This window comes from Muntiacus reevesi, chromosome 3, assembly GCF_963930625.1.
Source record: "Muntiacus reevesi chromosome 3, mMunRee1.1, whole genome shotgun sequence".
Classification (NCBI taxonomy): Eukaryota; Metazoa; Chordata; class Mammalia; order Artiodactyla; family Cervidae; genus Muntiacus; species Muntiacus reevesi.
Window position 1 is genome coordinate 8158268 of NC_089251.1, and position 22514 is coordinate 8180781.

The 22514-nt window shown below is 50.9% G+C and overlaps 1 protein-coding gene across 1 annotated transcript in view; it reads right to left on the reverse strand.

The window, feature by feature from the left end:
- Nucleotides 1-22514, reverse strand: part of STXBP1 (syntaxin binding protein 1) — a 67447-nt gene that overhangs the window by 3427 nt on the left and 41506 nt on the right. Inside the window, exons 8-18 of the mRNA XM_065928404.1 lie at nucleotides 21685-21769; nucleotides 20776-20906; nucleotides 19131-19238; nucleotides 17798-17858; nucleotides 16411-16476; nucleotides 15118-15198; nucleotides 13056-13194; nucleotides 12083-12192; nucleotides 10645-10746; nucleotides 9074-9159; nucleotides 6280-6434 (exon numbers count right to left, since the gene is read on the reverse strand). Of these exons, the coding sequence (XP_065784476.1) occupies nucleotides 6280-6434; nucleotides 9074-9159; nucleotides 10645-10746; nucleotides 12083-12192; nucleotides 13056-13194; nucleotides 15118-15198; nucleotides 16411-16476; nucleotides 17798-17858; nucleotides 19131-19238; nucleotides 20776-20906; nucleotides 21685-21769 (1124 nt within the window). The remainder of the gene's footprint in view (nucleotides 1-6279; nucleotides 6435-9073; nucleotides 9160-10644; nucleotides 10747-12082; nucleotides 12193-13055; nucleotides 13195-15117; nucleotides 15199-16410; nucleotides 16477-17797; nucleotides 17859-19130; nucleotides 19239-20775; nucleotides 20907-21684; nucleotides 21770-22514) is intronic.

Sequence of the window (22514 nt, forward strand, 5' to 3'; positions counted from 1 at the left end):
GTCTCAGCTGCATGCAGTTTAGGTGTCTACAGCTGAGAGATGGCTGCTGGGAACTCTGGGCTGGGATTAGCTTGGGGGCTTCTGAGGCTATGCACATGGCAGAAAAACCTTTCTTAACTTCCTCCCCCATAGCCATCTGCTGGATTCCAGGAAACAAGAGGGCAGGCTTGATGTAGAGGGGAATCGAAAGGCCTCTGATCAGATGTCTAGACCATCGTGCTTCCTAACCTTGCTTCCGTGCAGATTCAGAACTGGGGGGAGGCCAAAAAGAGGTGAAGGAATTCATTCTTTAGAACTGGATGTTATCTGATCGTCTGGTGCTCCCAATCTTTCATTAAAAGCAGGAAACATCCAGGACCAAGTGCAAGTGTTAGTCATTCTGTCATGTCCTACTCTTTGCGACCCCACGGACTGTAGCCCTCCAGGCTCCTCTGTCCACGGGATTCTCTAGGCAAGAATACTGGAGTGGGCTGCCATTCCCGTCTCCAAAGGGATTTTCTTGACTCAGGGATCAAACCTGGGTCTCCTGCATTAGCAGGCAGGGTCTTTACCATCTAGCCAGAACCAAGAGTATAAGGAAACCAGTGAGGCCTTTAGGGCTCCTCATGCAGGCATGCTCCTGGTCCCTTTAAGGTCCCTAACTACCCGGTCCCTTTAAAGGATGCAGACCAGCTGGTGTTAATCTGAAATCACCTGAGACCCAATTCCTGCCACGCAATTAGCAATATCACTTTAATACCCTGGTCAAACTTCTCAGCACCACAAACACTGCAAACATTTTCACTTGAACCCAAAGAGGGCTGACCATGCAGGCCTCTAGAACCGCTCTGAGATTCCCCCTCATTCTATATAACCGCAAATCTGAAATGTGAACGGTGATCTTCAAAGCAAAGTCATCCAAAGACTGTCAAAGCTTGCGGCCAGACACAGTGAACTCTGCCAGGACAAAATGCTTCCTCCTCACTGACAGCATCTGAAAACCAGAATTCTGACAGACCAGCTGATCCAGCTGGTTCTGGAATTGCCTGAATCAATCCTGCAGACTCAGACTATTGAGGGCGGTGTCAGGGAATAGTAGGTTTAAACTGCACATTTAAGAGCAGCCCAGGTGAGTGAGATGATCTGCCAGGTGTGGGAAGACAGTGGCCTTGCCCACTGGCATCCTACAGATGGGAAAAAGATGCTCATGGTGGTGGGGCATGTTGGTGGCACAGCCAGGCCTATAAGCCATGCCTCTGCTTTCCATTCTGGGGGCCCTGTGGCCTCCTGCCCCAGGAGGAGATGTGGAAGGGAATGCTGAAACAGCAGCTGGGAACTGAGTCAGCTCTGAATTCAGATTCAAATCTGAGTCCCACTGAAAAAATGGAACTTATCTGACACTGATCTAAAATAGGTCTAAGCTGGCCTTGCAGCCCCTTTCATTAGCTTCTGACCGTCTTCTGGACATTCGCTAATAGTCCTTTCAACATAAACCGTCCACAGCACAGAGGTGCAGAGCTGATCAAAATATTTCATTTCTTAGTTGGGAGGAATGATGGATTGATTAGTGGAGACTGAGCTGAAACTTGGTGGCATCTGTACACTTAGTTATCCACGCCTGCCCCCTTCGGCCAGGGCCAGGGGGAGCAGGCCTCAGCTCCAGGACAGAAAGCGGTCAGGAGGAGAGGGAGGGGCCAGGAGGAGAGGGAGGGGCCAGGAGGAGGAGGGGCCAGGAGGAGAGGAAGGGGCCAGGAGGAGGAGGGACCAGGAGGAGAGAGAGGGGCCAGGAGGAGAGGGAAGGGCCAGGAGGAGGAGGGACCAGGAGGAGAGGGAGGGGCCAGGAGGAGAGGGAAGGGCCAGGAGGAGGAGGGGCCAGGAGGAGAGGGAGGGGCCAGGAGGAGAGGGAGGAGAAAGAAGGGGGAGGGGCCAGGAGAGGGAGGAGCCAGAGGAGGGGGGCCAGAAGGAGGAGGGGCCAGGAGGAGAGGGAAGGGCCAGGAGGAAGAGGGGCCAGGAGGAGAGGGAGGGGCCATGAGGAGAGGGAGGGGCCAGGAGGAGGAGGGGCCAGGAGGAGAGGGAAGGGCCAGGAGGAGAGGGAGGAGAAAGGGGGAGGGGCCAGGAGGAGAGGGAGGAGCCAGGAGGGTGGAGTACAACACTGGCATCCACACACAGTGCCCACGAGGACACTCGTTCACTGCCAAGCGGGGAAAACCCATCTCTAAAAGCTAAGTTTCTGCTCACACTGATGTGTCGGAGACCACCCTGCCTCTCCAACACCCTGTACTGTTTTAGGCTTTAGTCACCTGGACAATTACCTCAGAAGTGGGCAGGTTGTACATTCATCTGCTTTTTAACTCCCCTGGGATGAGGACTCCGTGCCTCGCTTTTTCTTAACTGAACTCTAAAATACAACGTTGCCCAACAAAGCATCCCAGAAGGCAAGAACATACAGTCTGTAGTGCTCTCTCTGCTCTAATGGCAGCCAAGACACTCTCTGCTGATTGAACGTAAAACAGAGAAAGCAAAGGAGAGGTGTCTCCGATTGCAAGGAATCCCAGGACGAATCCGAGGAGCCCTTGGGGTCTGGGTTTGTGATTCTTTCTGACTCTGCAAGGGGTCTGCCAGGGCTTCGGCCATGTTCTTTGCTGCTGCTAAGTTGCTTCAGTCGTGTCCGACTCTGTGCGACCCCATAGATGGAAGCCCACCAGGCTCCCCCATCCCTGGGATTCTCCAGGCAAGAACACTGGAGTGGGTTGCCATTTCCTTCTCCAAAGCATGAAAGTGAAAAGTGAAAGTGAAGTCGCTCAGTCGTGTCCAACTCTTAGCGACCCCATGGACTGCAGCCTACCAGGCTCCTCCATCCATGGGATTTTCCAGGCAAGAGTACTAGAGTGGGGTGCCATTGCATTCTCCGCATGTGCGTTGAGGAGTCTTGAAATACAGCAAATGCTATCCACCTACCTGCCATCTGCACGAGAACCATATCTCTCTGATTACCATCCTATCAAGGTGCTTCTTAAGGATGACTTTTTTTAAACACTTGCTTTTATTCATCACCCACTGGCCTCGCTTTCTAGGCAAAGGCAGCCTGGGCAGGATGGCAGGTAGCCAAGGGCCATGGCCAGCCTCACTGTCCTGGCTCACAGGCCCTTGCTGCTGCTCACCTCCCTACTGCCCCGGAGCAGCTATCTCTTGGCCAAGGCAGAGAAAGAGGAGATGAACAACCCCGCCTCCAGGGCCAACCTTTAGAGCAGGTCCTTCATATATGGAGTTCATTCTTTTTAAAATAAACAACCATACTTCTGACATTACCCAGCCAGGGTTCTGATGTCCATTCCCCAGAGAATGGAGGGAGGGCTTGCCAGAGAGTGGGGCAGGGCTGCCTGGTTTGAGCCTCCAACTGGATGACGGCATCACAGAAGGTCAGAGCCCGAGGGGCTCTGTGATCCAGCCTCCCTGTGTTCTGTCTGCTGTAGCCCAGCGGGCACAACCTCCCCCACTCACACAGGTGCTTGTGGCCAAGCTGGGGCTAGAGTCCTGATCTGTCTGCTACTCACTCACAGGTAGCTCACAGGGCCACATCTCAGCCTGGGGGTGGGGTTGGGGAAGGGGGCATTTCCAGAGTCCATGGTCAATGGAATAGAGTGCATACACACAGGATGTGGCCTCATCACAGAGTGTGTAGTGAAGCTAGAAACGACTCAAGCTGCAGTGAGGTCTTTGGGGCCAGTCTGCTGTCTGAACAGGTCGGGGAGGTTCCCAGCATGAAGGAAGAGTGGAAAAGAGAGAGCAAGGAACTCTTGCTCTCTCAAGGGCAAGAATAAAACCTGGATAACCTACCAAACCCACAACAGGTTCCCAGGTAACTGAGATAAAGGCATGAGCTCGTGGGAGAGGAGACGCTCTTCAAAACAGCTCACAGTGTTGAGAACAGATTTCTACCCAAAGGCTCTCAATCTGACTAAGAGACTCCAGCTGGAGAGAGGGGTATGCTTCTCAACTCTTGGAAGGATCCATAGGAGAATTAAAAGTAATTACTGAAAGAGCAAATGACTAATAAGTGCTGTTTTCCCTAGACGAACAGGAGACACCAGATCTTTCCACTGGTGGCTGGAGTTCACCACGAACCAGGTGGCTTACGACACCATCACCCCTTAGAAATTGTTCCTTGGGATAAGTGCCTGTCCTGGGCAAAACGTGTTGACACATTTAACTACCAAAGACTGGGTGTCTATTCTGATGCCCTGTGCCAAGCCTTCCTCATCATCAGGAATTCACTCCACGGCCAACAGGCTTAGGTGCCGTGCCTGCAGCATCCCTTCACGTCCAGCCCCCTCTGGAGGGCTGTGCATAGCGGTTGTGATCATTTAAAGCTCAGGGGGCTGCAGCTGTCTCAGCAGCAGGAGACCTGTGGCATGAGCGAGCTGGCAAGCCAGAGCCCAGCGGAGCTCGGGCAGGGTTGGTGAAGGGCAGCGTCAGGACACATTTTCAATCGGTGTGAAGAACTGCAAGCATTTTCTCGTTAAAAGAAAATCAAATAAATAATAAACTGAAAAGGGAAAAAAATAAAAAGAAAAGAAAAAGAGTGACGGAATAAATCAAAGAAAACCCTTCAGAGTGGAAGAGTTTCTTTTCTGTAATAAGCTGCTTTTACTTTGTTTCTTTGGCTCTCACTCCATTGTTGGAGCCTGATCCTCAAAAGATACCCTAGAGGACTCCCGGAAGTCGGGGTGTCTCAGGTCCATGAGAAATTTGGTGGGAGTGAGAATATGAGTAGAACCTGCGGGAGAACAGAGGCCGGCTGACTGCTTGAACACAGTACGTTACAGGAGCATGCCAACTTAGGCCTACGTTTATGCAGCCAATGAGGTGCGAGAGAGCGAGCCGCATGCGCACACGTTAGGTGCACACGCGGCGCACGCGCACACGGGCCGCGAGGACGGCGGGCGTGCATGCATGCACAGAGCGGGCGGGGCCGCATAGCGGGCGTCGGCGGTCTGCACCAGGCCTCTCCACCCATCTGCACGGGCGACCGTGTTTCCCCGGGTCTCCACCTCCCGACAGGGACCCTCAGGTCAGGCCAGCGTGGAAGAGGGGGTTACAACGAAGCCTGGCTGGGACGGCGTCGGCCCAGGAGAGCTGTGTTTGAGCAGAGACAATTAGCCAACACGCTCATGCAACACGTACGCAAGCCAAGAACACAGAGAGCTCCACCACGGGGGGCCTATGTAACCAAAAAAAGGAGAAAACCCAGGAGAAATAGTGGCCAGAGAGGCTTCTGGGAGTAGGGAGGGGCGGGGGTGGAGATGTGCGATCTCCCCGCTGAATGGTGGGATCTGGAAGCTGAGAGTTGTGAAGACAGTGCCAGGTCCATCTTGATATATCCAGGAAGGACCACGTGGACTGGTTCCCCCCAAAGTGGAGGCATAAAAGTGACACCTCTTACTGAGCAAAGGGGCAAGGGCAGGGCCCAGCCAGGAGAGGAGGTGCTGGTCACCTCTGGTCAGTCAATGTCAAGAGGCACCCTGGGCAGAGGCAACTCTTGTGCTTTTGTTAAGGCACAAGAAAGAAGAAGGCATCTGGAGAAAGCAAAGATTTTTCTCAACGTTTCCTCTTCCGGGCGGAGAAACTGGGAGGCTCCTATAGACATGAAAAGGAGGAAAATCTGCTGCCTTAAGTCAGAGCTTAGGAGCTGCTTCCTTTCTTCTGGAAAACCAGCAGGGATATGATAGACCCTGAAGTGGTAGGAACTGGCTGAGGCAGCCCTCAGCAGAGCCCAGAAACCAGGCGGATACGTTTTGAGCAGTATCTGCTTGCACGCCTGGTCTGTGTATCTCTAACTGACAGGTATAGGGGCCAGTGCTCATTGACCTGTTCACTGAGCATCTTCCGGATGTGAGGCTCCTCGAGGCCAGGAAACTGACATGCCCCTCCACCCCAGGCCCAGTTTGGGCTGTAAGTGGGTGCCCTTAACCCAGTTTTGGTGGGTGAGGAAATCACAGCGTAGAGAGGGTGGCACTTTTGAGGGGACCCGAGCGGCAGTGACAGAGCAGGAATGCTGAGTCTGTTGGGGTCTGGGACCAGGCACTTCCCACACGTGGGGCTGCCGCTCGTCAGGAAGCACAGAGCAGAGCTGAGGAAGGGCCCCCTTCACCCCTCCTTGGCTGCCGTCCACGGACGTGTCTAGAGGCCAAGTGTTGTGGGGGGAGCGGACAACTGGAGATAGGATGAAACACCAAAGCATGGAATGGAGTCACAGTGCAGTGAAGCAGCCCTTCCCTCTAGAAAACACGCCCCACTCACCTATGAGCACTTCCCACTTGCCGTTGGCTTGGGTCACCTCGTAAGCACAGCGCATCTCGTTCAGGCTCACGCCCCCCAGAATGAAGATAATAAGGCGTGGACCACTGCGGTACTCCCCAGGGGCCTTGTTCTTATGCCAGTGCCCATAGCGGGCGCTGGGGGGGGGAGGAGGGAGGGGGAGGGGGAGAGAAGGATGTTAATCATGTGTATCTGCATATACAGCATTTATACTTCACTATTCCATGACATAATTCCCCTAGTGGCTCAGATTCCAGTCAAGAATCGGCCTGCAATGCAGGAGACCCGGGTTTGATCCCTGGGTTGGGAAGATCCTCTGGAGAAGGGCATGGTAACCCACTCCAGTATTCTTGCATGGAGAATTCCATGGACGGAGGAGCCTGGCAGGCTACAGTCCATGGGGTCACAAAGTGTTGGACACGACTGAGCAACTAACGCTTTCATTCCATGACGTAGGACTCATTCTATACACCAGTGACTAAAAACAGAGCAGATGCTTAGCAACTGCTGTCTGAACTGGACTGCAGTGCAAAATTATCAAGTGCTTTGGCTGCTGGGAGAAGAATCATCACGAGCGCCTGTGGTGTGACCCTGTCATTCTCTTAGAAACACGCAGGCAACAGACAGGTTCAGGTTGGCTTTAAAGCCGGATGCTCAGCAGCTCCACCCACTGGAGCTGGTCCTGGTGTAGAGCTCTGGGACACTGCTGGAAGGAGCAGCGGCCATAGAGTCCCGGGCCTGTCTGCAGGTGGCAGGTTGATTCACCAGGTGATGTACACGCAGGCCTCACGGGGCCACCCCAGCACTGAGGAGCTAACCTGAGTGAGAGCCCAAGAGCTTGTGGCTTAACTGAAGTGGTGGGTCGAGGAGAGTGCAGGGAGGAGGGTCTGCCTCGCACTGTGTGGAGGTGCTGTGGGGACAGGCACAGGGAAGGGCCATCTCGCACCAACTGGGTGTCACCGGGGAAGGCTTCCTGGAGGAGGTGGAACTGAGCTGCCTCCTGAAAGACGGGCATCTCAGCAGCAGGACAGTTCCCCAGTGCCTCCTCCTCTGCCCTGGCTTTCAATGGGCCTTCACCTTGTCCTCGTAAACAGTGAGAAATGGGCTGCTTCCAGGTTAAGAAAAATGAGGAAAACAAAAATCAAAACAGAACGAGGAGAGCAAGGCTCCTCTGGACAGTGGAACCTTCACCCTTCTTCCTGAGTTATAACAGCATTGAAGTCACTTTTCAAATCTTGAAGGCCCTGGGGGCCTGTCTGGACCAGCCCCGAGGATCACAGTCATTTCTTTTTTTTGCCTGTGGGATCATTTGTCTGCCGTCATCGGCAGTCTGCCTGTGATACCATGTGGGATTTTGTATTCCACTCCAGTGTTGGAAATAAACATTTGTCCTCCACTGGCATCGGGGCAGGGGGATGTGCCATGCAGGCCTAAGAGTGATGACAGAAGTGGGTGGAGAGAGAAGACGGGCTGGCGGGGAAAGTATGCGTAGAGGGACGGAGGTGCGTGTTCTAGAAAGTCTGACCCGGGAACCTGGGCCACACAGAAGAGGGCAGCAGAGAGTCGAGGTGACCTGTGTTCATAGTGTGAGAGTCCCAGGGACTGGCCCATGGACACATGGCCCACAGAGCAGGAAAGACCTCTGGATGAAGACAGCAAGGAGGTGAGTGAGAGGAGGAGTTTTCAAAAACATACACATGAGGCATCATAGGCAGCCAAGAAAACACAGAGGGTTGGAGGACCGGGAGACGGAAGCATGGACTGCTTTCTGCTCGCATCTCCAACCTGATAAATGTGTGAGCATCAGCAGGTGCACGGACAGGACGTGGGGGTGGGGGCTGTAATTTTTCCATTATTTTCTGTAACACCTTTATGGACAGGTAATTCATGTATCATACAATTCACTTGTTTAAATTGTAGAAATCTCTGGTGTTCAGTATAGTCACAGAATTGTGAACCATCACCACAATCAATTTTAGACCATTTTTAGACCATTTCATCACCCCCCGCAAAGAAATCCTGTACCTAGTAGCAGTAACCCCTATCTCCCAACCCTCACCCCTGTTCCCAGCAACCACTTATCTACTTCTCTCTTGAGACTTTCCCATTCTAGACATCTCATATAAACAGAATGATAGAATATGTGGGCTTTAGTGATTGGCTTCTTTCATTTTGTATTTTCAAGGTTCATCCATGTTGTAGCATGGATCAGTATTTCATTCCTATCTTTGGCTGAATGATACCCCATTGTACCATATGTTGTTTATCCATTCATCAGATGATGGACATCTGGGTCATTCCCACTTTTGAGCTATTATGAATAATACTGCTAGGAAGGTTGGTGTACTGTCATTTTGAATGGGGTGGTTAGGGAAGATGGGAGAAAGTAATAATTGATTAAGGACCTGGAGGAGATAGCAGCCATGCAGATGTATCTGGGGACAGATCATTTCAGGCAGGGGGGAAAAGCAAATGCAGATGTTCCTGAGGCAGAATTGAGCCTGGCGTGTTCCGGGGAGGGCGAGGAGGCTGATGTGGCTGAAGTGGAGGAGGAATAAGAGGAGTAAGGAGTGAGTCAAGATGGAACAGAAAGCCACGAGGCGGAGGGCCTCCCGGACTACTGCAAGGGCTTTGCCTACACCCTGGCTGTGACAAGAAGCTGCGGGAGGGTTCCCGCAGATCACGCGGCATCACGGCAGGACTACCGTGTAGCTGCCGTCCGGCCGGACACGGTCCTGCCCGCCCCTCCTGCCCTCACTCAGGGGTTCTCACTCACCTGACAGCGGTGGTGCTGAAGGAGGCAGAGGAGCGGGTGGAGATGTACGGGTAGTGCTTGGTATCAAGTTTGTCTTCAATAGTGTCCTGGAAAGAAGAGAGACGGCTTTGAAAAGGGCTGACGGAACCAAGGTAAGACGATTCCAAGGACAAGTCACTTAGCTAAAATCATGGCCAGCTTTGCAAGAACCGGAGTTCCTCTGCCTGCTGGGGGCTGACTCCTGCCCTGCTGGGGGAGCAGATGCCCTGGGACCAGCGGATAAAGGAGCTGAGTTTATAGGTCTGCTCTTGAAGAGACGTTATTTTTTTAAAACCCTGCATTAATTTTTCTAGCTTCTTTTTCAGTTTACTCTTTTTTCTCCTTTATATTCCATGTGAGGATATAAATGTTCCATCCTGTCCAGTAGGCTCCTGACCCTTGCATCTGTCTAGTAGCCACTATGCACAGGTTTCCAAGGGCCTATTGTCTGGTGGGTGGATTCGGCTCCCCACCCTCTGCTGCTGAGAAGTCTACACTTCTAACAGCTACTGTGTGAAGCCCACACATGTCTCTTTGGGGGACTGGGCGGGGAGAGGAAAAAGGAGCAGAGAACAAAGGAGGGAATGAGACAGAGGGGTTGATCTACTCTGCCAGGCAAAAAGATGTTGCTGGTTTCTCGATGTCTCATGTTCACCCATCCTTTTCGTTTGTGGGATTTAAAAATAGGAAGCTGACGCACTCTATATATTTAAAATATAGCTATTTTAGCGTGCAATTCAGTGGGAACACCTGGACTGCAATGAATTCACAGAGGGATCCTGGGCAAGTCCCTTCATTCTCTGGACCTCAGTCCTGCCCAAGGGCAGCAGCTGGACAGACCATCTCCAGGTCCCACCCCAGAGCTCCCATGGGGCAGGATTCTACAGTTTCCTTGACCTTGAACTACAAGAGGGAGGGGAGGGAGGGACACCTGGGCTACCTTCCATTCACAGATACGAAACATCTGGTATGTACAAGGCACAGTGCCAGAGGACGTGGCAGGAGAGGGCGCAGGGCCAAGGTCTAAAACGATGCCCAACACAGCGAGCGGCAGACAAACAGGCAGAGAGCAGCTGACACGGCTGCAGGAGGCCGGGAGGCCTCTGCGGTGCTGGGCGCTCAGTGTTCGGGGACAGGGAGGCCGGACGGGGACTTTGCAGAGAGGCAGGACTCAGGAGGTGGAGAGGGAGAACGTGCAGGCAGGGGATGAATCTGAACAGAAAGGTGCTTGTCAGGGTCTCTGGCTGACGTGACGGGAGCAGCAGGGGCGCCTAGGGTCACTTTCTGAATGCCCTCCCTGCTGCTGTGCCCTCAGCGTGGAGCTCGCTGCTCATATGACCTTCAGGCACTGCGATACCATCGAGGGGGCCCTACATTGGGGCTGAATCACGTGGGTCTGGGGAATCCACGTCTGGCTGTCTCCTGGGGCCGCTCTACACAAACCCGCCAAGGTCCAGATGCAAAGCCCCGGGTGTCACTGCCACCTGAGGGCAGGTGAGGCTGAAGCCCCTGGGCCCTGCAGGCCTCGCACCCTCGTCCCAGCCTGCGCTGACCTCCATGATGTCTTTGATGATCGGGGTCCATCGTGAGAGCTGGTAGGTCTGCTCGCTGATACGCTCCTTCCGCTCCGGCTTGCTCCTGCGACGCAGGGTGGACTGAAGGCAAACACATGAGAGGTGGCTCTGAGTCAGCACCTGGGCCCACATGGCCCTGCTTGTCCCAGGGCTCCCTGTGGGGAATCAGCCTTGGAAAAAGAGTAACATGTGAAGAGGTTTTCCTGGGAAAGCCCAGACTATGCCTGTGGGCTCCAGCCCAAGAATCTGGAGCAAACTTGGTTTTTTAAAGCCTTAAAAAATGGCCAATGTGGGTCAAACATATAAGTGCCATTTTTTACAAAGGCAAGAAGTTAAAAAGTTTGTTTTCAATTACTGGAGAAGACTCTTGAGAGTCCCTTGGACAGCAAGGAGGTCAAACCAAGCAATCTTAAAGAAAATCAACCCTGAAAACTCATTGGAAAGACTGATGCTGAAGCCATCTGATACGAAGAGCTGACTCACTGAAAAAGATCCTGATGCTGGGACAGACTGAAGGCAGGAGGAAAAGAGGGTGACAGAGGATGAGATGGTTGGATGGCATCACTGACTCAATGGACATGAGTTTGGGCAAACTCAGGGAGATGGTGAAGGATAGAGAGACCTGGTGTGCTGCAGGTCATGGGGTCGCAAAGAGTCAGACACGACTTGGCCACTGAACAACAACAGAAAAAAGTCCTGCTCTGGTGAGACCTGTCCTTTGATTTTGCTTCAGCAGCACAGGGTGCACTGAGACGATCATCTCCATTCTCGTTTGGTCCCTTTCTGAACAAGGGTCTGAAACACCAAATGACCCCCAGTCACAGGTCTCTGGTCTGCTGGCTCTGAAACAAAGCTTTTGACTCTAATAATAAGATTCCAGAAGGAGCCAACCTACAACTCGGTTTTATCAGCACTGACTCCCTGCAGGAAACAGGGTTCCTACAAGCAAGGTTCCTGGTAAGGGAGCCCCTCCCTCCTCAGCCTCTTCTAGAGCTCACTGCCGGTTGGGCCCCCACACCTGCCCCGACTGGGTCCCGAGTCATCGCCAGAGCAGCAGACTCAAAGGTCTCAAGACGGCCTGACAGCAACCTCACCGAAGATGCTGAGTCTGAGTGTCCCCACGGCTGAGCCAGGCTGACTCAAGACACGCAGGATGGAGCTGGTGTGTCTTGGGCTGGTTCATGGGCACAGCTCAGCTTCGAGACCATGTGGTGTCTCTTTGATGTGCCCGCCTGGGTTCCTGGCACTACATCTTGATTCTATGTATACCTCTACACCTGCCTTATTCTGATTTTATGTTTTCTCTTTCTCGACGCTGAGTGTGTGTATCATAAGCTGTGATAAGGAAGTCAGGGGAGAAGAGATGAGAGCCGCTGCCTCCCCCGGGCCTCCCTTCCAACATGAGGCTGGCGCTCACGTCCGTGACGATGGGCACCCCGAGGTGTGCCATGTTCGTGATGATCTCGCTGTCCTCCGGCGGGATCTGGGCATGCTGGATCAGCTTGTTCAGGTTTTCCTCGGTGATGCCTGTGAGAACAAAACCCCGATCACCACATCAGCCAATGTGCATCGCACACTCAGAAGCAGAACCAAGTGCCTGGGGTCGGGGATGGTGCCCCCTCTCCTCCTCAGCATCAGTGGAACTAATCCGCTCATTGCATTGACTTTACTGTAAGACGAGGCAGGCCCAGGACTCTAGTTCCACTCTAGCCACTCTGTCCTGGGCTATGACCGTCAGCACCTGCCCCTCGTGATCTGCCTTTCCATCCGTCTCCTGCTTCTCGGCCGTCCCCACCATTTCCGGCCTGCATCACAGTCAGCTTGGACAAGAGAGTCTCTGTGTCCATCTTTTTGCACAGTGAACACTTATGGGCAACGATATGTGGGTAAAGATCAGTTATTTACAGGCATAGATTGGGGCCTCCCCTGGTGGTCCAGTGGCTAAGACTCCAGGCTCCCAATGCAGGGGGCCTGGGTTTGATCCCTGGTTGGTAAACTAAAGATCCTGCATCCCACAGCAAGACCCAATGCAGCCAAATAAGAAAATAAATAGATAAAGGCACAGATTACAAATGTGGGGTAAGTTAAAAGTCTCTGGCAGAAATGCTCTAATAAAGTGGCTGTAAAGCCGATAGGCTCTCCCTGCTGTCCTCACCCAGTCCTCTTCTCATTATCCCGTCCCTCTGACTAACTCTAGAATCACTAGGGGATACACAGCCTCTAGTTGCAGCTGATCTGCCTACATTTCTCCAGCTGTAAAGAGTCCCTCGGACCTTTCCCGTTTCCTTGTCTTTTCAACTGTTTTTCACTTTGTTCTCTCTCTCTCTCCCAGCTGCCTCGTTTTCCCCAAGAAAGGGCCTGTCTCCTCTGTCATATCCCACTGTTCCTACCATTCTTCAAAAAGATATAGAGAAGGATGATGCGGATTTTGTCATAAGTGCTGACATTCGCGTCCAGCAGAATGGGGACGATGGCTCTCATGGGGTCCTTGATCTTCTCCCCTTCAGCATCTGTGCCCATGGCCAGGTCCTGCAGAAAACACACTGTATTGGCCCCAGTCTGTTCTGGCAACGGTCTGGACAGATGGTAACTATTAGAAAATGGGCTGTCTGTGAATGTCTGGGATGTGTGGCTCGGTTGGGGAAGGTCAGCGACAGGTGCGTGAGCTCCCCCACATGCTGCAGTTAATCACCACGGGTCTCCATGGCATCAGTAAGAGCTGAGGAAAGCCCCAGGTTTCACTTTCCAAAACCAGAGGCCACACAGATTTGCGATGTTGCTGAAAGGCAGGCTGTTCCCTCCATGTGGATGCCAGTGAGCTTGAGCCGACTCCTCAGGGAAAGCCTCAATCTTGGTAGGTTCCCAGGAGGGACACAGCCCTGCAGAGGGCTTGGGGCTTCAGGGGATCAAAAGCGTCAGTATTGTAAGGTGCCTCTGCCTGGCTAGACTCCTCCTGCTCTGCTCCCCCTGGCACAGAAGGGGGAGTGTTTAACTGTTCTGTGTTTTTAAAAACCTCTGTTTTTAATCTTCCAACACTTTTAGGGGGAGGAGAAAAAACATGGGCTCCCAAACCTGTACATCTCACTGAGGGAGATGAAGGAAGGGGGAACTGACAACCGAACTGAAGATAAAGAGTGAAGTAAGCATAGTCTCTGCCACCGCCCCCCCCCCCCACCCCCATCGCCCATGACTCAGGCAAGAGGCAGATCCGTTCTCAACAGGCCCGAGAAACCAGCACATAGGTCTCTGCACATCAAGAACCATCTGGTCTTGTTCTACAACTTTCTCTGTAGCTCTTACAGAAGCTGCCGGAAGGTTGCCTTTTTTCTCTCAAAATCCCAGGAGTCCATAACAAGTATGATCTCCAGTTGGGGGATCTCTGCCCAGCCTGGATCAGAGGAAGGCGGACACCCCCCCACACACACAACCTTCTCTGAGGCCCCTTCAGCCCTCAGTGAAGCCTCAACAGACATCTGCTCAGCAGGACTGACCCTAATACTCCCTCAAAGTAAAATTGAATGTGATTAGTTCAACAAATACCCCTGGGCACTTCTGAAAAAATGTAGACTTCCCAGGGTGAATCTCAACTGCATTTGTACTGGTCTAGGGATAACCTGTCTTCTGGAGAGTCCTGTTCTGATGGTGAGGACGCCTTGTGTTTGCAGAGTTCCCTGTGAAACTGATGGATTTCAGAAGGACTACTGAGAGAGTCCATGAATCATGGCTCGTCTTAGAAACCTAAGCCCAGCCTGACACATCGAACCAGGGGATTTAGATCTTAGCCTCACACTGAGAATGTGAGTTGTTTTTTCTGTGAAAAGAGACCTTCGACTGAGGTTTTGCCTCATGGGATCCCCCCTTCCCTTAGACGCAGACCCTAGATGAGAATTATCATCACACACGAGGAATGCAGTGCCAGGATTAGTGATTCCACACGACACTCCTGGAAAATGTGGGAGCTTCGTTATATCCCTTTGCAGACGAAAAGAAAAACAAGCACATCAAATGAATCAGTGACAGGGACAGAACTCTGATCGCAACTGTGATCAGGGAGGCCAGGGGCGGATTTCTGTTCTTTGGCTGCATTGCCCGCTTTCGGCCTCTAGGTCTCCAAGCTGGTGCGGCCACAGCAGGAGGAAAGGACACTCCAGAGTCAACATCCAGCCAGCTCTGTCAGTGCAGGGTTCAGTGCATCACACAAGTCTCTTCTGCTATTCCAGGGAGCGTCTGGAAAGTCAGACATGCAAACCCCAAACGGCACAGCATTCCGGACCACTCTAGTCCCTACCATTGAGAGAGGAACTGCGTTGGCTCCAAAGAGTTGAGACAACATGATCTATCAGGCTTTCCCATTTCTCTTTCCTATGATTCTGCAGGATGTTCAAGGTAAGATGTTAAAATTCATCTGGGCAAGTAAACAGGCCTGGCAGAAAGAGAAGGAAAGGGCCCTACCTGTTCCACCCGGCAGAGTTTATCCACAGTGCCTTGATAATGCTTCATGCAGTCCTCGGCGAGGTGCAGGTGGGTCGAATACTAGGACAAAATAGAGAGTGTGTGGTTAGGGAATCTCTCGCTGACTCAACGCAGCATTTGCTGAGTAACTGCTAAGTATGAACACGGTGCTAGGTGCCTAGGAGTCCCCAGCATCATAAAGGAGATGAAATATGCGTTCAAGTAGAGAACTGTGTGTCGGGCAGAGGGACAGAAACACTTTCTACAAGAGTTAAGAGAAAGGAGAAATCCTTTAAGGGGGCAGGGTGGTGTGACATTTTCATGTGTCCACAAATCCTTTGACACTTCTCCCTCCAGCAGGTGGCGCTCAATACCCCTCTCCTTAGGGCTGGGTTTAGTTGGGCTTCCCTGGTGGCTCAGAGGTTAGTGTCTGCCTGGAATGTGGGAGACCCCGGTTCGATCCCTGAGTTGGGAAGATCCCCTGGAGAAGAAATGGCAACCCACTCCAGTACTCTTGCCTAGAGAATCCCATGAAGGGAGGAGCCTGGTAGACTACAGTCCATGGGGTCGCAAAGAGTCGGACACGACTGAGCGACTTCACTTTCTTTTCACTTTCAGGCAGTGAGTGCCTAACAAGAGCGTTGTGTGACTCCCAGATCACCGTGACCTCCTCTGAGCTCAATCTTGCAGGCCCATGGGGTAAAGGGCTGGAAGGATACAGAGAGAAAAAGATGAAGAGGAAGTCTTAGGAAACAAACTATCTATCCCCAGCTTTCATTTTTTTTTTCCTAATAAAAATTGAAGATGGGGGCTTCCCTGGTGGCTCAGTGGTCAAGAATCCACCTGCCAGTGTAGGAGACTCAGGTTCACTCCATGGTCCAGGAAGATTCCACATGCCGTGGAGCAACTAAGCCTGTGAGTCACAACTACCGAGCCCGCATGATGCAACTACTGAAGCCCACACACCCTAGAGCCCATCCTCTGCAACAAGAGGTCACCACAGTAAGTCCACACACTGCAACTAGAGAGTATCCAGCGCTCGCTGCAACTAGAGAAAGCAGCACAGCAACAAAGACCCAGCACAGCCAAAAATAAATTAATTAAATTTTTAAAAATTGCAGATGACTAAAAACCTGTGGATTTCCATCAATCCGTGAGTGTCTTGGGGCTTTGAGGAGTCTTTGCAGCTGTCTATATTCACGATCGAATGGATCGTTTTGGATCATCATACCTCGCTCTCGGGCCACAAAGAGTCTGCTGTGATTGAGCGATTGAACAGCAACAACAACATACCTTGCTGAGCTCTTTCTGGTATTGAGGCATCTTCTTCAGCATCTGGGACAGGTCCCGCATGGTGGTCTGTGGGGAGAGGGAAGCACATGGTCTCACTCCGATGGCCCTGAGCTAAGAGGGTGGGCTGGGGGTGGGCCCAGGACAGGACAGCAGCTAGCACTGGACTCCTGAGCACATGTTGTGTAACCCCCCGCCAACGTATCTGTTAAACACAAGGTCATGTGTGTTTAGATTTCCATGTCTGTGGCTCAAAAAATTACTGACCCAAATACTGTGACTGTCTTATAGGTGGGGAACTGACCTCAAAGTCTAGCAATTATGTTTTATTTATTGGACCATAAAGTAACCGAGGACACAGTTCTTGCCAGGAAAGATCAATTTTTCATCTATACACTGCTTTTCTCCATACTTGGCTCAAGCAGTCATGGCATCAATTCACATTTCATCTTTGCAGAAAGGCCAGAGTTGCGCAGACAGGTAGGAAGCAGTGAGGTGAGAGAAGGCTGGAATCTCACCCTGGCAGGTAGAAGGGGTCTGCTGACTTTCTAACTGGGTGACTGACCTAATCCCATTCATGTACTCAGTGAAAAATTATTGAATGACTACTACATACCAGGCCCTTTTAGGTCCTAGAGATACAAGGACAAAAACAAGCAGAAAAGAATTTTTGCTTTCAAGGAGCTAACACATAGCAGAGGAGTCATTCTAACTGAGTGGATCAGCACTTCTGGAGGGACTCACAAATGTGGGGGCACAGCAGCGGTGCCTCCCGTTGTCAGAGAAGACGATGCCTGAGCCAAGGACAGGGACTGTATAGGCAAGACTGGGGAAGGAACTCAGGCATGGCCTCAGCCGTGGTGAGTGGCAAGGAGGAGGGAAGCAGAGACGAGAGTCTGTGGGGCCCAATGACCTGGGTGCTGTTAAGGCATGTCCATGGTGGGACTTGATTCTACTGGGATCGGGAAATCACTAAATGATCCTAGGCCAGGGAGCAACACAATTAGAGTGGCGTTTCTAAGAGGAATAAACACCTCTGATAATCAGCCGGGAGAAGGAGAGGCCCAGGTGAACTGGGATATGAATTCTATTGCTACCATGAGCTAAAAAAGGTTTTATCAAGTTCTTCTGGCTTAATGTGTATTGTGATCCAAAGTAGTAAATGTGAATCCTCAGAGTAACAAAAAGAAGCTCTTTATAAATATTAAAAGATGGGAGTTCCGGGTCTCAATCTTGAATACAAAAATAAGACAAAATGTTAAGAGATGAAGAGAGGATCAGGAACCCCTCTGAGCTCCCAACTCACCAGCCCTATACTGAGGTGTCCTCCTCGCCCCTAGAGGAAGCAGGGATGAACCCAAAGGGCACTGGAGAATGGACATGGGTTTACCTTCTCACCAGTATTCATTCTCTTGCTGGAAGAAAAATCCTTCAGAGAACGGGTGACTTCCCTGGAAGAGAGGAGGAGGCAGTTAAGCTTCATCACGGCACCAAGGGACTCTCTATCAAGGGTCCCCAACCTCCGGGATCTAATGCCTGATGATCTGAGCTGGAGCTGATGTAGTAATAATAGAAATAAAGTGCACGGTAAATGTAATGCACTTGAATCATCCCGAAACCATCTCCTGGCCCTGTCGTCCGTGGAAAAATTGTCTTCCACAAAACTGGTCTCTGATGCCAAAACGGTTGGAGACCACTGCCTATAGAGTCCTGCAACATCCTTCCTTTAGGAGTATGCGGTGACTTTTCCTGCCCTAAGGTATAGATTTAAAGTGATTATCTAAGAGGAGAGAGAGAGATATGCCATTTTCCTAATACTCTAAACCAGGGGTCTCCAGAGTTGGGTGTACAAGACAACTTGTGAACAGAAAAGGAACAGATAGATGTTAGGACATCTATCTATATAATTTTACTTCATCCTTTTCAAATTTATGTTTTTGTATATGCTATCAAATATACATATGAGTACGATAAAGCGTATATTGAATGCATAAATAAATTAAGATAACTGGAAATGTGAAGTAACATTTTTCTAAAGTTGAATGATCCCTCAAGGTTTGGAGAATACTTTTCTAAACAACTATCCTAGGCTATAGTATTTTCTCACTGTTCCTTGTGAATTTCCTGTGGGTATTATCAACTCAATGTAGCAGAATGTGTCCTTCTGCAAAAGCAAACTTGTTATCTACAGTTTAACAGCCTATTAAAAACTTTCCAGAGTTAGAAACATTTTGAAACATTTTCAGAGCAAGGTACTCCCTTTGGTATAGAGATTAGTATATGCATTGACTCTTGCTGAGAAAAGTTTAGGTATGACAACAGGGAGGAAGGGGACATACCAGCTATATATTTAAAAACAAAAACCCTGAACTGTATGTAGTAGATCTTTCAATGGAACAAACTGGCTTCAAGTGTTTAGGGTTTATAAAGCATCTTGAAATGAGAAAAGCTACAAACGCTTTCTAAAAGCCCTAAAAGTAACCCTAACACGGAAAGGGTATTCTAACTTCATGAGATTGGTAGAGCCTGAGCTCAGAAATCAGAAGGGATATCACCATCACTGGTTAGAAGGCAGGTGACTTAGCAGAAGCAAGGGACTCCTGCCTGCACTGGTGAGCTCTGCCCAAGGTGCCCAGAGAAGGCGCGCTGGCACCCCGCACCCGTGATCCCCCGTCGGTGGGGTGGGCCCCGGGGCCCGGGGCAGGCGCAGGGCAGGCTCTTACTGGGACACCTCCGCGATGTGCTTGTGGCGCAGCGCTATCCAGAGGTCGTCGTCCTCGTCCAGGAGCACCTCCTTCACCCGCGCCTCCCCGATGCCGCTCGTCTCGTACCTGGACAGGAGACGGGAGACGTCCCGCGCAATTCACCCAATCCCCTGGTTTGTAACAGGCTGACGTGCACGCGGATGACCGCACAGCAAGCGCTCCGGCCATCCGAGGTGTCGCTGTCTGTGTCAGGCCTGCCGCATCTAACGAGCCTGATGGTTTCTTGTCTTTTTTTTTTTTTGCCACACCACACATCTTGTGGGATCTTAGTTCCCCAACCAGGGTTGAACCCAGGCCCTCATCAGTGAGAGGTATGGAGTCCTAACCACTGGACCACCAGGGAATTCCCAAGGCTGACAATTTCTAGGGCAGGAAGAGACCTAAAGGTCTGATCCACGTCAACCGACTTGAAGTTCTGTTTTAAAACCCTCGGGGTCAGTTGATATGCGCTCCACTGGAGCCACCTGGCTCAGGTGTGAAGTCAGGTCATACATGGCTTTGGAGGTACTCGTAAAGGAAAGGTGAGGATCACACTTGTTCCTCCCTGGGAAAGGCCTGGGACACCATCCTTAATGTGTGGGACTGAAATAGCTTTTGGCAGCTGCCTGCAACAGGCCATCAGCAAACTTTCACAAGTGCAACCATGAACATCTAAGGGAAATAAAGAATTATAGGTACCAAAGGGGGAAAACTGAGATTCAGTCATATTTTTAGAATCTTCATTTTGAAACCACTATCTTTATGGTTAAGGTTATAAAATCATTGCCATGAGAACAATACAGTCTGTTCCCATAAAAAGAAAAATATGTTTTTAGAGACTGAGTTTCTGATGATTGCTACCAAGAAAACTGTTTACAATGAAGTAAAGTGCAAATAAAACTCAGTAATACAGGACTTCCCTAGCAGTCCAATGGTTAAGACACCGTGCTTCTGATGCCAGGGATGTGGGTTCAATTCCTGGTTGGGGAACTAAGATCCCGTATGCCACAAAGTGTGGCCAAAAATAAATAAATTAATAAATAAATTTTTAAAAACTTGGTAAGAAACTCCTACTGGTATATTTTATCATCATATTTCATGGTCTGTAGTTAAGAAGTTTTAACTCTGAGTAAGATACGCTCTTATACAAGTCAACATGTTAACACATCCAAACTGGCTATGAACTAAAGTGACATGAGCTGTGAACTAAACATCTCAAGTTCTTGTTCCCCCAAAACAGGCAAAAGTTTCTAGCTGATGGTGCAGTTGCACTTTGGGAAGTCACAGAAAAGCATGCAGGCTTATTAGTGAGACTGTATGGGGACTTCCCTGGTGGTCTAGTGGTTAAGGGTCTGCCTTCCAGTGCAGGAGATGTGGGTTAGATCTCTGGTCAGGGTACTAACATTTCACATGCCCCAGGGCAACTAGGCCTGAAAGCCCATTCGCCACAACTAGCGAAAGCCTGCCAACCACAACTAAAACCCAATGCAGCCAAAACCAAATTAAAAAAAAAAAAAAAAAGATTGTATGAGTGTATCTACTTTTGCTAGGATCAACGACATCTGTTTCCTTAAATTAGAGGTGTGTCTGGTTCATTTGCAAAGCTGCAGTCATGTGTACTTACTTATATACATCATTTTCAATAGGCAGCAGGTCGTAACTCATAGCCTGAAAAGTTAGCTCATGGAGGACAGGAGAGCTGGGGTCGAAACCACGGTCCAGGATCAGGAGCTGGGAGCGTGCCTTGTCCGGGCCCTAGAAGGAAGGACACGAGGGAGGATTTCGTGAGATGCCCGGAACCCTTCCTGTTTCAACTCCTGCTTCTCTGACTAGCACAGCTAGCCCTCCTGTGAAACGTGGCAGCAGGATGTGAACTCTGACTCAGATAGCACTCAGTCCATCTACTGCTGGACAAGGACGCCAGCACACGCCATGTGAAAATCTAATGTGTCTGTTTCACAGGAATAGGGTCCTTTGACGCAGATCCCAAATGCAGGGTACAAAGTGAGTTTACAAAGGAGAGCACCACCTGGGTTTGTCTAGCAAAAGGGGGACCCATCACCCAACCCAGCCAGCCTGGGATGGAGTGGGTTCCCAGAATCTGGGGCTATCAGTGTGTAAATCACAATAGTGATGGGCCAGTTCTGTGATGCATGTGATAAAATTGCACAGAACTGCATATACACACACACACACAAGCACGTGTAGGAACTAGTGAAATCTGAGTAAGGTCTGGAGACATAGCAATGTCATTTTTCTGGTTTCAACTCTGTTCCACTGAGGGGATTCCCATGACACAGGGCTTTCAGTGCTAATGCCAGAAAAGTCCTAGCGAACAGAAAGAAGCTGGTCGCTCAGCTCCACTGAACAGAACCTGTAGCACCTGCCCGAGGGCTTGGGCGCTTGCTTCAGCATGCACAAACAGGGGCGCTCATGCACACACTGTGAGCAGAGGAGGCCAGCTGTGCCCAGGCTGCCCCATGGACACTGTGGTCCCTCGGCAAGAGAACCACGTGGGTCAGGTCGGACTCACCTCCCCCATTGTCGGGTCATCGGCTTTGTAGGCATCGAGCTTGTCCTGGATTAGCTGAGCCAGCAAAGCGTTGTCCTTGTATTCCCTGACAAGGGAGGAGGGACAGAGGGTGAGCCACCCTGTCCCAATCGATGATACTGTCTGCCCGCAGGGAGGAAGGCAGGACAGTGCGGGAGGGTCAAGGGAGAGATGAGCTTCATCTGTAACGTTCTTTTACAAGAGACTAACTCAGATTACATGTATGGTTAAAAAGGAAAAACAAAATACTTAGCTCAGTGCCTAGAATGTAAATGATTTTTTAGTTCCTTAAAAAAAAAAAATCATCTAAGTGGAAACAGAGGGGGTCTTTCCAAGCAGCTTCAGATAAAACAGCCACACTTCAGCAGAGGGTCCTAAACACGTGTCCTTTTCCCACCATCAGGCTATCTCAGCCTGACCCACTTGATCTTCACTTCCCTCAGTTCAAATTCCCTTGGACCCTGTTTTGTTTTGTTGGAAGTGACATTTCCGTCGGCAGAGCTAGAAAGATGCAAGTTGAGAACCTCTGGACCTTCCCTCTTGGCTGAGCCTCCAGCGCCTCCTAAGTTCCTCTGGGTGATGCTTATCACGTGGCTGCTGCCCACCACCTGGCCACTCTTAGCGCAGAAGCAGCTCCACCCCCAGTCCCATCCTCTCAAAGAGTGAGCTCCCAGCCCTCGTTTCTTAACTTCTGCTGGGCATCTGTTGGTGAAGACCCTGGTGGGGGGAGGGTTGTCCTATGGGTACCCATCCCCAGGGACAAAGAGGTGATGAGGCGCCTTGGCACTTCCCGCTCAGGTCCTCCACTCCTC